General features: G+C 38.0%; 1 protein-coding gene across 1 annotated transcript; it reads left to right on the top strand.

The window, feature by feature from the left end:
- Nucleotides 1–1,248: 1,248 nt before the first annotated feature.
- On the top strand, nt 1,249–10,731 carry POLE4 (DNA polymerase epsilon 4, accessory subunit). Its single transcript, XM_054593587.1, has 4 exons — nt 1,249–1,496; nt 2,200–2,284; nt 2,935–2,976; nt 10,396–10,731. The coding sequence occupies exons 1-4, from the start codon at nt 1,281–1,283 to the stop codon at nt 10,407–10,409; spliced, it is 357 nt and encodes a 118-aa protein (XP_054449562.1). The 5' UTR covers nt 1,249–1,280; the 3' UTR covers nt 10,410–10,731.
- The last annotated feature ends 2,894 nt before the right edge of the window (nt 10,732–13,625 follow it).

The following is a 13,625-nucleotide window of genomic DNA, read 5'->3' as shown; positions in this document are numbered from 1 at the left end:
ATGTAAACAATTCAGGTAAATGGGTTTGTTGCACAACTGAAAAGTCAAACCCAGAGGCAGAGGTTTTTTGCACAGAGGATTTATTTTGAGAAAGCCACACAAGGAGATCAGAGTCAAGGCTCAAATCAGTATGCCCCAGCAGCAACCTATTAGTGACTTTTATGGTGGAAAGGAGGGTAGTTGGTCTGCACCCTCTAGCCACGAAAACTAGTTTGATCTTGTTTGGCCTGGTTAATGAAGAGGCTCTGGGAAGAAGCTTGGTGGTTTCTCTAGAAAGACACTAAAAGAAACAGCTAAGGTTCAGTTTCGTTAATAATATGAAGAGGTTATTTGCAGTTTCATTCTCATTACCTCAGTAAGGTGCAATGGAGTCTTCTAGATGTACGTGACAAGTGACAGTGTTAACACAGAGAAGCACGAGAAAATCCAGTTGTCTAAGCCAGGCATTACAGAGAATTTTCTCATTAACTTATAAAAGTAAGTTACTTGTCATAAAAATGTTATGTTAACATGTAATGTATTAAGTGAATATTTTAAAACTTTGTTTTAATTTCTAAGATGATAAATATCAATATCACTTATAGAAACAAAAGCTCTTTCGGGTCTTCAATAAATTCTGACTATAAAGGATCCTGCGACAAAAGTTTGAGAAGCAATACTGTGAAGCAACTCTTGACTGAATGTTTGTGCCGCGTGGTAGATACGTCACGTTTTCCAGCCTCTATCCTTTTTCCTCTCTAGACCGAACTTCTTCCATTTTTGCCTGTCGAAGTCCTATCCCTCATTGAAGAGCATCTTGTTCTCCTTGAAGCTGGTCCAAATTTCGCGCCCTCCTCGGTACCCTCTTCTCACGCTGGGCTCTCCGGCGCAGCCTTCGGTATCAATCTGAGTTGACCAAGATTCTTGCGGGTCCGGTCTGGGTTTCTCCAGGTCTGAGCGCTCCTCCCGGCACTAGCAAGTCCCAGACCGTATTCACCAACTATGGGGCGGTGCCTTGGCTCAACTAGGCCGGACGGCACCGGTGGTCACCGGGAACCGAAAAGGAGGTCACTACAGTCCAGTGGCGGTGAAGTGCGGCCGTACCTATGAACCGCCACAAACTTCCCGAGGTTCCAACTCATCAACACTCTCACTCTTAAGGGTTCCTAGGAGAGTAGGGCTGCGTGAGGGGCGGGGCCACGTGCCCTCAGAGGGCGTGGCCTCTACTGCGCGCGGGAAAGGGGCTGGCGCCGCTTGCGCGTGCACAGTCGGCGGCCGCGCGCAGCACGCTCGGTGCCCGGATGGCGGCGGCGGCGGCGGCTGCTGGAAGCGGGACTCCCCGCGAGGAGGAGGGGTCGAGTGGGGAGGTAGCGGCCCCGCAGCCGCAAGCCCCGACGAGTGCGCCCGGGGCTCGTCTTTCCAGGTTGCCTCTGGCGCGAGTGAAGGCCTTGGTTAAGGCGGACCCCGACGTGACGCTTGCGGGACAAGAAGCCATCTTCATTCTGGCACGAGCCGCGGTGCGCCGGGAGCGCCAGGGGCTCAAGGATGGGAGCGGAGAGCATGGCTAGGGGTGGGACTTAGCGGTGGCGGGGGCCAGAGTTGGGGGTGGAGAAAGAGAAGGAAGAGGAGGGCCTGGGAGGTGTGTGCTGTAGACCCGGAAATGAGAATGTCTGGGACCGGATTGTGAGGTGCGAGTGTTGAAAGGGAAGGCAGGAAAAGTATGTACAGTAGTAGTAGTTTGTCAGCATACCTGCCTCATCCTGAGGGCGTGGACAACGACTTTAATTTGCATCTCCAGTATCTACCAGATAACTTGTAGGAGTCTCAAGTGAATGAGTGGTGTGGATTTACAAATGAGGGAGGAGGGACAGGTCCTGGCCTACTGCGGGAAGGAAGGGGGAATACACCTGTAGAAGTCCAGGGCAACCTATAGCTTCCCTTCGAACCTCCCTAGGCATCTGAGCCCCCTTTCACCCCTGCCCCTACTCACAAATAGGAGCACTGACAAAAATTGTGCTACTACCCCTAAGTACAGCGGATCCTGTAATCTTCGTTTTTGTTCAACATTGTTTCCGTGTAATGTTGATGAGATGCCATAGGAGCTTAGCTGTTGTTTATATCACTTAGTCTAAGGTGGAATTGGTTTTGTTATACGGTATGTCACCTAAAGTCTCAGAAGATTAAGTGAGGGCTTACTGTACATTTCTGTTTGCTTCACAGGAACTGTTTGTGGAGACTATTGCAAAAGATGCCTACTGCTGTGCTCAACAAGGAAAGAGGAAAACCCTTCAGAGGAGAGATTTGGGTAGAGTGTCACTGCAGTGTCTGGTACTGGGGGCTGATATGGGAGGCTGGGTGAAGTTTTCCCTCTTGCTGGTTGAGAAGACATCACTGTAAAATGCTGCCTAGTTCAACAGGGTCTCACTCTATAATGTTTTCCGTTGCACTGCCATGGTGTTAGAAAGCCCTACCTTTAGAGTCTCTGTGCTTTGAGTGCCTGGAGGTATGTTGGGGCAGAGTGTGAAGGGAGCCTAGCTGTTGCAAAAGCTGACTAGACTCTTGAGGCTTTCTGCCATGTTGTACCAGCCTTGACACTTCTTTTTCCTCTAGAAACTGGGGATTTGATTTCTGGCTCTTCTTTATAGGTGGTAACCATCATAGATATGTAAGCTTTTGTATATAGTCTTCTCACTTTCCCCGCTTCATTGCCAAACTCTTCTCTGATGATGCTCAGAGCAGAGATTCCCTTCACTGAACAGTCAGTAACTGCCCAGCTTTTCTTGCTATTGTAGAGAGAGAGAGCTTATAGTTAAGATTTGGTGGTGGAGTAGAAATGAATCTCAAGATAGCAAAGGGGCAAATTTTAGAAATTTCCCAATTTGCGTAAAATCTCTTGCCCCCTTCAAGGTGTGGGTTGTGTTTTTGGGGCTGATGTCCCTTTACCTTGTGTTTCAGATAATGCAATAGAGGCTGTGGATGAATTTGCTTTTCTAGAAGGTAAGTTTTCTAACAGTTGGTAACTTTCTAGCTGTCTTTTCCATGCTAATGATCTGACTTTGAAGCCTTGTATAAAATGGATGCATGTATCTTCCTTGTTTGTGTAGGAATAATTCTTTCTCCCTACTTCCTATTGAGATAGAAAAAATTAACTTGCTTGCTAAATCTGCTGAGATTTAAAAATTCTAATTCCTTTGGTGAATTAGAACTTCTACTTGAGAATTGCTAATCATAAAGAAATGGGAGAGTAAGACCTCAGTGGAATTAGGTGGATTCTAATGTTTAATTCCTACTTTGCTTTCCCCCTAGATATAAATTTTCTCCCTCAAAGTGCTAGAAATCAGAAACAATTGCCAACATTTAAAGGGTTACTTCTTGTTTCTTTTTCTTCAACAGTCTGTGTTAAGTGATTATTTTGCTGCAGAGATTCTGTGTTTACCTGTATCCTTAGGAATTTTAGATTAACTTGTTCACTAACTAAATCTTGTCATTGAAATATTTGCAATACTTCATTTTAGCTACCTTCTCTTAGAACTATTTCTGCTACTTAATTCCTAAATATGATCAGTTTACTCCTCCTTACACATATTCCAAGGTATTCTCATTACCTCCTTCAAGCCTCATTACCTTCAGAAATCTTTTCTTGATTTATTATATTTAAACCTTTGTTTTGCCTCTTTATATCAGTCTAAGCCCCTGGCCCTTTTGATATATTCTTTTAAATGTCTTTAGAGATAAATTCCCATGACCAGCTTCCCATGACTAGCAAGTATTTTCTTAATTTGTAGAGTTTTCTTAAGCCTCTCTGTCTACTCATTATTCTTAAAAATGACTTGCTAGCTGCCTACCTAAGGCAAGCAACTTTTGACCAATCAAAAATGTTGGGAGCCTACTTTACCTGCTCATTTTTAATTACCAGCTCTTCAGAGATGAGTAATATGATCAGATTTGTATTTTAAAGACATAACACTAGTGCTCTGTGGATAGTAAATTAATTTGAGCGTGCCAGGAATAGAAGTGGAGAGATCTTACGCAGTTTTCCATTCCAGCCTCTGCCATGGCATAGTGCTTAGCTTGGATTTTTAATAAATGCCATTTATTGAGTGGTAAATGTGTTCATTTTCATGTTCCAATCCAATAATCTTAGTAATTGAATCCTCTGTGCTGTATTAAATTAATAGATCAGAATTTTGGCCCTTGTGGATTTAGTATTATTTAGTACCTGGTAAAACAAATGTTCTTATGTCTTTAGATGTGTATGTTTTAACTAGGAAATTATTTCTTTTTTAATCAAGGTAATATATATCCATGGTTAAAAATCAAATAGTTACTTAATGTCATATAATGAAGTGCAGCTCTTGGCTCTCACCCTTTGTTTTTGTTTTTAGCTTTCAGGTGTTTACTTATATTTCTAAGTAATATGCTTCCTCCTTGATTTATCAACTGCAGTTATTATCAGTTCCTGCTATGATAAATGAAGATTTAGCATAAATTCCTTCCCTCCTTCCTGTCTTTTGGTAGTTGTATCATTATTTTTACAGTTTATATAACACAGTAAAATGTCTTGTTTTTCATTATACCCGACTTTCAACATGTTTCTTTTCTCCCTTTTGTAAGGTGTGACTATTATTGCACTTGTCTTTTCTTTTCCTGTTTTTAGCCCACTTCTAGCTCTTGCTTTGTGTCATCTATACTTATTCTTTCACATTTTTGAGGTGGATAAGATTTATATCATCTTATCAGAATTAAATCTTCCATGTTGTATCTGTAAATTGAGTGTAGAAGTTGGAAAATAGTCCAGTGAACAGTCTTCCTCTTATCTTTTCTGTCCCTTAATACCTCATACAGGTTCCTCTTCCTGCAGGCAACTCTTATGAGGCTTATAATCTTCTGGATATTTTATGCAAATAAGTTTATATGTGTATATTCTTTTGTAAGTCTTCCCTTATGAAATATAACACAAACAAATGTAAAGTCAATAAATAATAAGATGAACAGCATTGTAACCAACAACTAGGCCAAGAGGTAGAATATTGTTAGCCCCAGAAGCTCCATTATGTGTTCCTTCTTTATTTTATGTCTTCACATGACCTGTCCTGACATAACTGTATCTTGACTTTTTGGTAATTACTTCTTTGATTTTCTTTATAATTTTATTACATAAGCTTACATCCATAAATATAGTTGTTTTCTTTAGGTTAATTCACTTATGGGATTCCTCTTTGTGATTGTGCTTATATCTAGTTTGTTCATCTTCTTTGGTGTGTGGCATGCCACAATATGACAATACTACAACATAACCATTTTCATGTCTTTATTTGGATATTGTGCTATTATGAACAATTTGCTATGAAAATTCTTGTATGTTTTTCTTTGGGGGGGGTATGTATATGTATATGTATAAAATTGCTGGGATGTAGGATATGTGCATCTCGCTTTTGTAGGTACTGCAGAGCTTCCTGTATACCTGATTCACATTTATACCAGTAATATATGATAATTCTCATTGCTCCTCATTCTTGCCAACACTTGGTATTATCAGTGTTTTTGTTTCGTCAATCTGGTAGTAATATAAGTGAAAATTGCATTGTGGTTTTAATTTGCATTTCCCTCATTGCAAGTGATGTTGTGCATCTTTTCATAGGCATGTCCATTTTTTTGTGGGTATTTGTCCTATTTTTCTTTTGGATATTTTGCCTTTTTTATTATTGATTTATAATAATACCTATATATTCTGAATAGAATCTTATTCAGTATATGAGAGACAAATATATTTTTCTGGTTTATGATTTTCCTTTTCACTCTGTATAGATAATGCTATTTATGTCGTCTTTGAATAACAAATTTTTCCCTAACCCAAGGTTATGAAGACATTCTCTTAATATGCTAAAATATTTATAGTTTGTCTTTCATAAAACTAGAGTTGACTTTTTATTTATTGGATTGAGGTAGGGGTCTAATTTATTTATTTATTTATTTATTTCTGAATATCCGGTTGACCATATCATTTTCTCACATTTCTACCTTGGTTATAAATCAAGGCTGTTTCTGGGCTTTTTGTTCTCTCCTGTTGATCTGTTTTTCTATCCCCATGTCAGAACCACACTGTCTCAATTATAGTAGTTTTATCCAAGAGAGCAAATCTTTCCACCTTGTTCTTTAAGTGTTTTTGATTCTTTGTATTTTCATGTACATTTTAGAATCTGCGTGTCAAATTTCACAAAAAGGGATATTGATATGATTGGCATTGAGTCTATATATAGATAGGTGGAGAAATGATATCTTTACAATAGTGAATCTTCCAGGCCATGAACATGATATATTTTTCAATTCTAATGATTATATAATTATTCTTTTGTATTTCCTTAATCAAACAGTACTATCCGCCAATAATGACATTTTTGTAAAGTTCTTTTTAATTCTTATGTTTTAAAGTTTTTTTTGCCATAGTGCACTGGCTAGAATCTCCACTAGTGCTGAGTGGAAGTAGTGGTAGCAAGCATCTTGATGTCAAAGAGTAAGCTTTTAGTGTTTTCCTAGTAATTAGGCTTACTGTGCGGGGGGGGGAGGGGTGTGTGTGTGTAAGAGAGAATTCTCAGAATGCAAATGTTGCATCATGTTTATGAGGGAGATTGGTATTTTTTTATACTATATGTGGGCCTCATTCAAATTAGATGGAGAATATACCCTTTTTTTAATGTTCTCTGGAAAACTTATTGTAAACTTAGAATGATTTCTTCTTTGACTGGTGAAATTCACCAAGGAAGCCATCTGAGCCTGGAATATTCTTTGTGGGAAGATTTTTGATTATTGATTCAATTTTTAGAATGGTTTTAAAACTATTCTGTTCCTCTTTATTTATTGTGAGACACCTCCCCCCTGTAAGGAGTTACAGTTTTTCTAGGAATTTGTATATCTAAATTTTCAAATTTATTGGCATAGAATTCTTCACAGTATACTTTTATTATCTTTGTAATGAATATAAGGTATTTATTGACATCCCTTTTTTTATTCTTTGTGTTATCAGAACTTTTTCGCTTTTTCCTTTGATCACTTTCACTAGAGAATTATCAATTTTCTCAGCCTTTTCAAAGAACCAACCTTTAGCTCTGTTGACTGACACATAATTCTGCTTTATATTTTATTCGTTTCTGCTCTTTATTATTTCTTCTCTTACTTTTTTGGAGTTTAGTTTCCTACTCTTTTCCAACTTCTCTTACTTTTTTGGAGTTTAGTTTCCTACTCTTTTCCAACTTCTCTCACTTTTTTGGAGTTTAATTTCCTACTCTTTTCCTGAGATAGATTTTTAGTTTGTTAATTTTCAGGCTTTTTCGATACTGTATATATTTTAAGCTATAAATTTCCCACTACTTTCTGCTTTGGCTGTATCTCATGTTTTAATTGATATTTTTATTATCATTTGGTTTAAATTTTTTTTTTTAAATTTTGAAGGTTTTACTTTATTTTTAGAGAGAGGGGAAAGGAGGGCGAAAGAGAGGGAGAGAAACATTGATGTGAGAGAGAAACATCAATTGGTTGCCTCTTTTAGGCTCCTAGCCAGGGACCTGGCCCGCAACCCAGGCATGTGCCCTGACTGGGAATCGAACCAGCAACCATGTAGTCCACAGGCTGTCACTCAATCCACTGAGCCACACCAGCCAGGGCTGAAATTCTTTTTTTCTTTTTCACTCTCCTTTTTTAGGGCTGAATGTTTCTTAACTTGATTTTTTGGGTCTGTGCATCACTTAAATGAATATTTCTTAATTTCCAAAAAAGCATGAGAATTTTATAGTTATCCTTTTTGTTAATGATAATTGCATTGTTTTAAAAAAAAATGTACTCTATTATTTCTGTCCTTTGGAATATTTGAAACTTGAGTTATGACCCCAGTGTATGGGCAACTTTGTGAATGTTTTGCGTGTCCCTGAAGAAAAGGTGTATTATGTAGTTGGGTGCACCGTCAAGTTTCGTTATTGTAGAATTCCGATTTTGTGTTTCTAAAGAATTTCTCTTGTCTGCTTATTTAATCAATTCTTGAGAGTTGTGTGTTAAAGTGTACTATGATTGTGGACTATTTCTACTTATATTTCTGGGTCTGTTTTTTCTTTATATATTCTGAGACCATGTGATTAGGTATAGATTTAATATTGTTACATATTTTTAGTATTTGAGTTTTTGTATTTATAAATTGATCATTGTTATTTCTAGTAGTGCTTTTTGTCCTAAAGTCTATTCTAATATTATAAAAGTGTACCAGCTTTTTTAAAATTATTTGCATGGTATATATATATATATTTTATTTTTACATTTCCATATCTTTGCAAATAGTATATAATTGGATTATTTTTTAAAATTCAGACTAACAGTCTTTAACTAGCATACACACAGATAATTTATATTTGATGTACTTAGTGGTATGTATGGGTTTAAATCTATCTCATTTTGTGCTGTTTGCCTTGCCTGTGTTTTATTTTTTCTCTTCAATTACTCTGCCCTGCCTTTTTTTTTTTTTTTAAAGATTTTATTTATTTATTTTTAGACAGGGAGGAAGGGAAGGAGAAAGGGAGGGAGAGAAACATCAATGTGTGGTTGCCTCTTGCGGGCTCCCTACTGGGGACCTGGCCCACCACCCAGGCATGTGCCCTGCCTGGGAATTGAACCAGGACCCTTTGGTTTGTAGGCTGGCACTCAGTCCACTGAGCTACACCAGCCAGGGCTGTTGCCCCTTTTTTTAAAGAATAGTTGTTTATTCCATTTTTTCCTCTTGCTTTGGAAGTTAGTTCTAGTTCTTTTCCTTTGGAAGTTCTGTTCTGGAAGTTAGTTGTTTTAGTTCATTCGTTCTATTCTTTTAGTTGTTACTCCATTAGTTACTTCATGCATCCTGAATTTATCAAAGCCTAATGTTAGTAGTACTTTTCCCCTCAGCAAAATTGGATCTTAGAATCTATGAACTCTACTTTTAAGTCTCTCTTCTGCCACACATATGTTATTGTCATTTATTTTTGTTTCATTGTTTGTCTTTGTCAGTTCACATAAGGCATTATCGTTGCTATGTTATACAGTCAAAGATAAACAAAATTACCCATATATTTGCTTCAGCTTTAAAAAAAGGGGGATGGAGGACAGATTACCAGGCCTTCCCACTTGGGAGACTCTGGGATTTGATTCTTCGTTAGCTGAGCCTGCCAGAATCATAGTTGTTTCTTGGATTGATCTGTTGGATTGAAAGATACCTTTAGGGCAAAAACAGCTTTAAAGGCTAGGTTTACTTTGTTCTTGCTTTTTCTGGACTTTGGATCTGCCTTTTCTTGATGCCGCTTCAATGCCTAAAAGATTTTTTTTTTAAATAGTTTAATCACTTTTTTCAGTTGGTCTCAGCAGGAATTTACATTCTCACTTTTTTAAAAAAGTAAATTTTGGTCTCTCACTATATAGGATTTCTTCAAATGCCTGGTAATTTTAATTGTATTTAAAAATGAGGGAATAAGGTGGTTGTTGGAAACTGTTTTGCCTGGTGGTTCTATTTTAGTGTGATCAGGAGTGGGACTAGATGTTACGGTGGGGTCCCCAAAAGGCCAGAATGCAGAAAGCTTTATGTGGAGAACTAGCATTTTCAAAAGTGGCTCTACTTCTCCATATAATTCCTTTAGTTCTTTAGAAGAGAGCCCTCATGTTTTCCTGCCAAGGTAGGCTTAAATCCTTGTTTTCTGGTAGTGCTGCCTTCAGGGAGGGTTGTGGAGAGATGGGGCCAGCTGTTTCTGTCTTTCCATCATTCCTGGCGTGAGTCTGCAGCCTCTGCGTGGGTCTTCTACTCAGGCGGGCTCCCACCTCTACTGCAGCAGCTCCTTTGTTCATTCTGGGCTCATTTTTCTTCTTAATAAATATATTAACATACTAAAATCAGATTTCTGTTACTCAGCTTTTCGTTGAAATCTCTTAACTGCCGATGCCCCCCTTCCCCATTCTTTGTTGAAGATTTATATGTTTTTTTAAGCCTTTTTTCTTTTTGAATAGAACGTTGGATGACAGGGCATGCAAACTTATGGGCTCAGTGTCCCATCTTGAACTGAAACTTTCTTAAACGATCATCAACTCTTTGCTTAGAGAGCTTACCTCATGTATTTTGTATCACTCTTCTCTTGTGTGGTGTCCACAAATGCTCATTAACACAACTTCTTGGGCTTTTTCCCACCTTTGTTTCTAACTCTCCAGACCAGTATGCCTGATTCCCAACTGCCTGCTCTCTGTGCTGACATGTTTTTCCCCCAAGGACCTTTTGGACAGATATCTTTCAAAACAAGTTTTTTGGTCTTAGAGAACTGCCAGCACCAAAGCAGCTCATTTTAACCTTGCCCAGTTTGTTACACTCATCCAACTCTTGAGGCACCTTGCTTTATACATTGCTCTTTGTCTTTTTAGGTACTTTGGATTGATTGCTGAGCTGGGCGCTTTTGTGAGCCTTCACCTGCATCCTTCAGCTAGCCCTCTGCAGGCCTCAGCTTTGAAGAAGAGTCCTTGGAATGTCACACATATAGTTTTCCTGTTCTAACTTCAACTAAGCTGGAATTAACAGAGATCTCGCCTGTTAGTTTTTCTCTACAAGATCTTCTGCTGCTGTGTCTTCCACTTCTGGCCTCAATGCAGCTGCTGCTGCTTGAGACAGAGAAAAAGGGAATAATTTGTGTAGATTGCTTAATGAATGGTATGGGCCAGAATAAAGATGTCTGATCAACTTCAAGCCAGTGTGTTTTATAGTTTTGCCTTTGTTCTCGCCACCCTGAAAGGAGAGCTACCGTGCCCGGTCACAGACCTTCCTGATCTTTTCTGCCAGCTGTTCTAAATCTCAGTCTTTTATTCTTCATTTTTCCAGCATGTCACCAGAATCTGGTTCCAGAATTTACTGGATACCACTTAAGGTCTTAGTAAGTTCAAATAAAATGTGATCCTAGATTTATAACTAGTTAATAATTCTAACAGATTTGTTGAGATATAATTCATATACCATATAGTTTGTCTATTTAAAGTATATGTTTCAGTAGTTTTTAGTATATTTACAGATATACACAACTATCACCACAATTTTAGAACATTTTCATATGAATGGAATCATACTGTGTGGTATTTTGTGTCTGACTTCTTTCATGTAGATAATGTTTTCAAGGTTTATGTGATAGCATATATCAGCACAAATTCCATTATTTATTTTTTAATTAAATTATTTATTTATGTATCTATTTATTTTAATCCTTACCTGAGGCCACCTATTGATTTGAGAGAGAGAGGCTGCCAGAGAGAGAGACATTGATTAGGTGCTTCCCATATGTGCCTTGACCAGGGATTGAACCTGCAACCCTTTGGTGTACAGGACAACCCTCCAACCAACTGAGTGACCTGGCCAGAGCCCACTGAAATCATTTTTAAGTGTACAGTTTTGTGGCATGTACAGTTTTGTGGCATTAGCACATTCACAGTGTTGTACAACTATCACCATCTTTCATCTCCAGAACACTTCATCTTCCCAAACTGAAACTTTGTACCCATTCAACAATAACTTCCCACTCTCCCCTGCCCCAGTCTCTGGCTAAGTTTTGGTTTTTTTGAGGGTAAGATGTGACAGAGCAAGAAGGAGACAATATTTAGGAAGTAGTGGTTAAGGAAAGCAGCAGGAAGCCTTGGACAGTGGGTATTTAAGTATTTCTGGATCATGGATTGAAGATAGAAAGTTCACAGATCCCACAGAAAAATGCACAGATACTTGTAATGTTTTATAAATAAACTTTATTTTAGAATAATACTAGATTTACAACACAGTTGCAAAGTTAGTGTAGAGACCTTGTATACCCCTCATTGTTAACATCTTAAATCACCAGGTACATTTTTTTTCTTATTAATTCAAACTTATTTTTTATTCTTGCTTTTCTTATTTTATTGTTTATGCTATTGACCCCTCCACCCAGCCCACCCCCCAATCCCATAGTCAATCCCCACACCATTGTCCATGGGTCATTCATACATGTTCTTTGACTAATCCCTTCACTGTCTTTCAGTTAGTTCCTCCCACCCCTTCCCTTCTTTAGATGTCAGTCTATTCCATGTTTCTATGCCTTTGGTTCTATTTTGCTCACTAGTTTGTTTTGTTTATTAGATTCCACTTAAAAGTGAGATCATGTGGTATTTGTCTTTCACTGACTGGTTTATTTCACTTAGCATAATAGACTCCAGTTCTACCCATGCTGTCGCAAAAGGTAAGAATTCCTTTTTTTAACTGCTGTGTACTATTCTGTTGTGTAAATACCAGTTTTTTTGGTTTATTCATCTACTGATGGGCACTTAGGTGGTTTCTAAATCTTGGCTATTGTAAAGAAACTGACATTTATATGTTACTATTCAAACCCCAGGCTGACTTTTTCCAGTTTTCCCATTGATATCTTTTTTCTATTCCAAGATCCAAACCAGAATACTAAATTATATTCATTTGTCATGTCTCCCCAGTCTCCTCTGATCTGTGACAGTTCCTAAGTGTTTCCTCATTATTCATGACCTGCACTGGTGAGATACCCTGCAGAATGTCCCCAACATGGGTTTATCTGTGTTTCTCATGATTATTTAACTTTTCCCATAACTTTCATAAAATTTCAGGGGCCACACAGACCCCTAAGGCCCTTCCATTTGCCTAGTATTGCAAATGGGAATTTAAAAGGGCATGTTGACCTTTTTAAAAGATATAGTAGAGGTTGTAGCCCATTAATGAAGTTGATATAATATGTTACCATTGGTGTTTTAAAATAATATATTCCTGATATATCCCCTAGAGCAAGGGACATACAAAATAAACAAATAATAAATATAATATTAAAAGCATCAGAGTGTGGACTAAGCATACTTTAAATTTTATTTCATGTATATGTGTATATATTAGGTCACTGTGTAAAATGTATGTGGTGGGCAGAAGTTTGGCCCCCAGTACCTTCACCTCTGCTGGCATGCCTGTGAATGTGTTATGTTACATGGCAAAGGAGATGCTGCAGATGTACAGGCCTACCTTAGATTTTAAGATTTCAGTTTCAGAGCACTGCAGTAAAGCAAATATCGCAATAAAGTGAGTCACATGAAGTTTTTGGTTTCCCAGTGCATGTAAAAGTTGTTTACATATACTGTAGTCTATTAAGGGTACAAAAGCATTATATTTAAAAAACAATGTACATACCTGAATTTTAAAATACTAAAGAATGCTAACATCTGAGTCTTCAGTGAGTCTAATTGTTGCTGGTGTACAGTCTTGCTTTAGTGTTGATAGCTGCTGACTGACCAGGGTGGTGGTTGTCAAAGAGTGGGGTGGCTGTGACAATTTCTTAAAAAAAGACAAGGAAGTTGGCTGCATCGATTGACTTTTCCTTTCGTGAATTTTTTTCTCTGTAGCACATGATGGTGTTTGATAACATTTTACCCATAGTAAGACTTTCGAAATTGAAGTCAGTCCTCTCAAACCCTGCTACTGCTCTACAAGCTAAATTTATATAATTTTCTAAATCCTTTATTGTCATTTTAACAATTTTCTCAGCCTCTTCATGAAGAGTAGTTTCTATCTCAAGCAACCACTTTCTTTGTTCCTCTGTAAGAAGCAACTCCTCATTCATTAAAGTTTAATC

This window comes from Pteronotus mesoamericanus, unplaced genomic scaffold, assembly GCF_021234165.1.
Source record: "Pteronotus mesoamericanus isolate MK-2021 breed Mesoamerican mustached bat unplaced genomic scaffold, CSHL_Meso_final scaffold_45, whole genome shotgun sequence".
NCBI classification, from domain to species: domain Eukaryota; kingdom Metazoa; phylum Chordata; class Mammalia; order Chiroptera; family Mormoopidae; genus Pteronotus; species Pteronotus mesoamericanus.
This window is presented reverse-complemented; position numbering and strand designations above follow the sequence as displayed.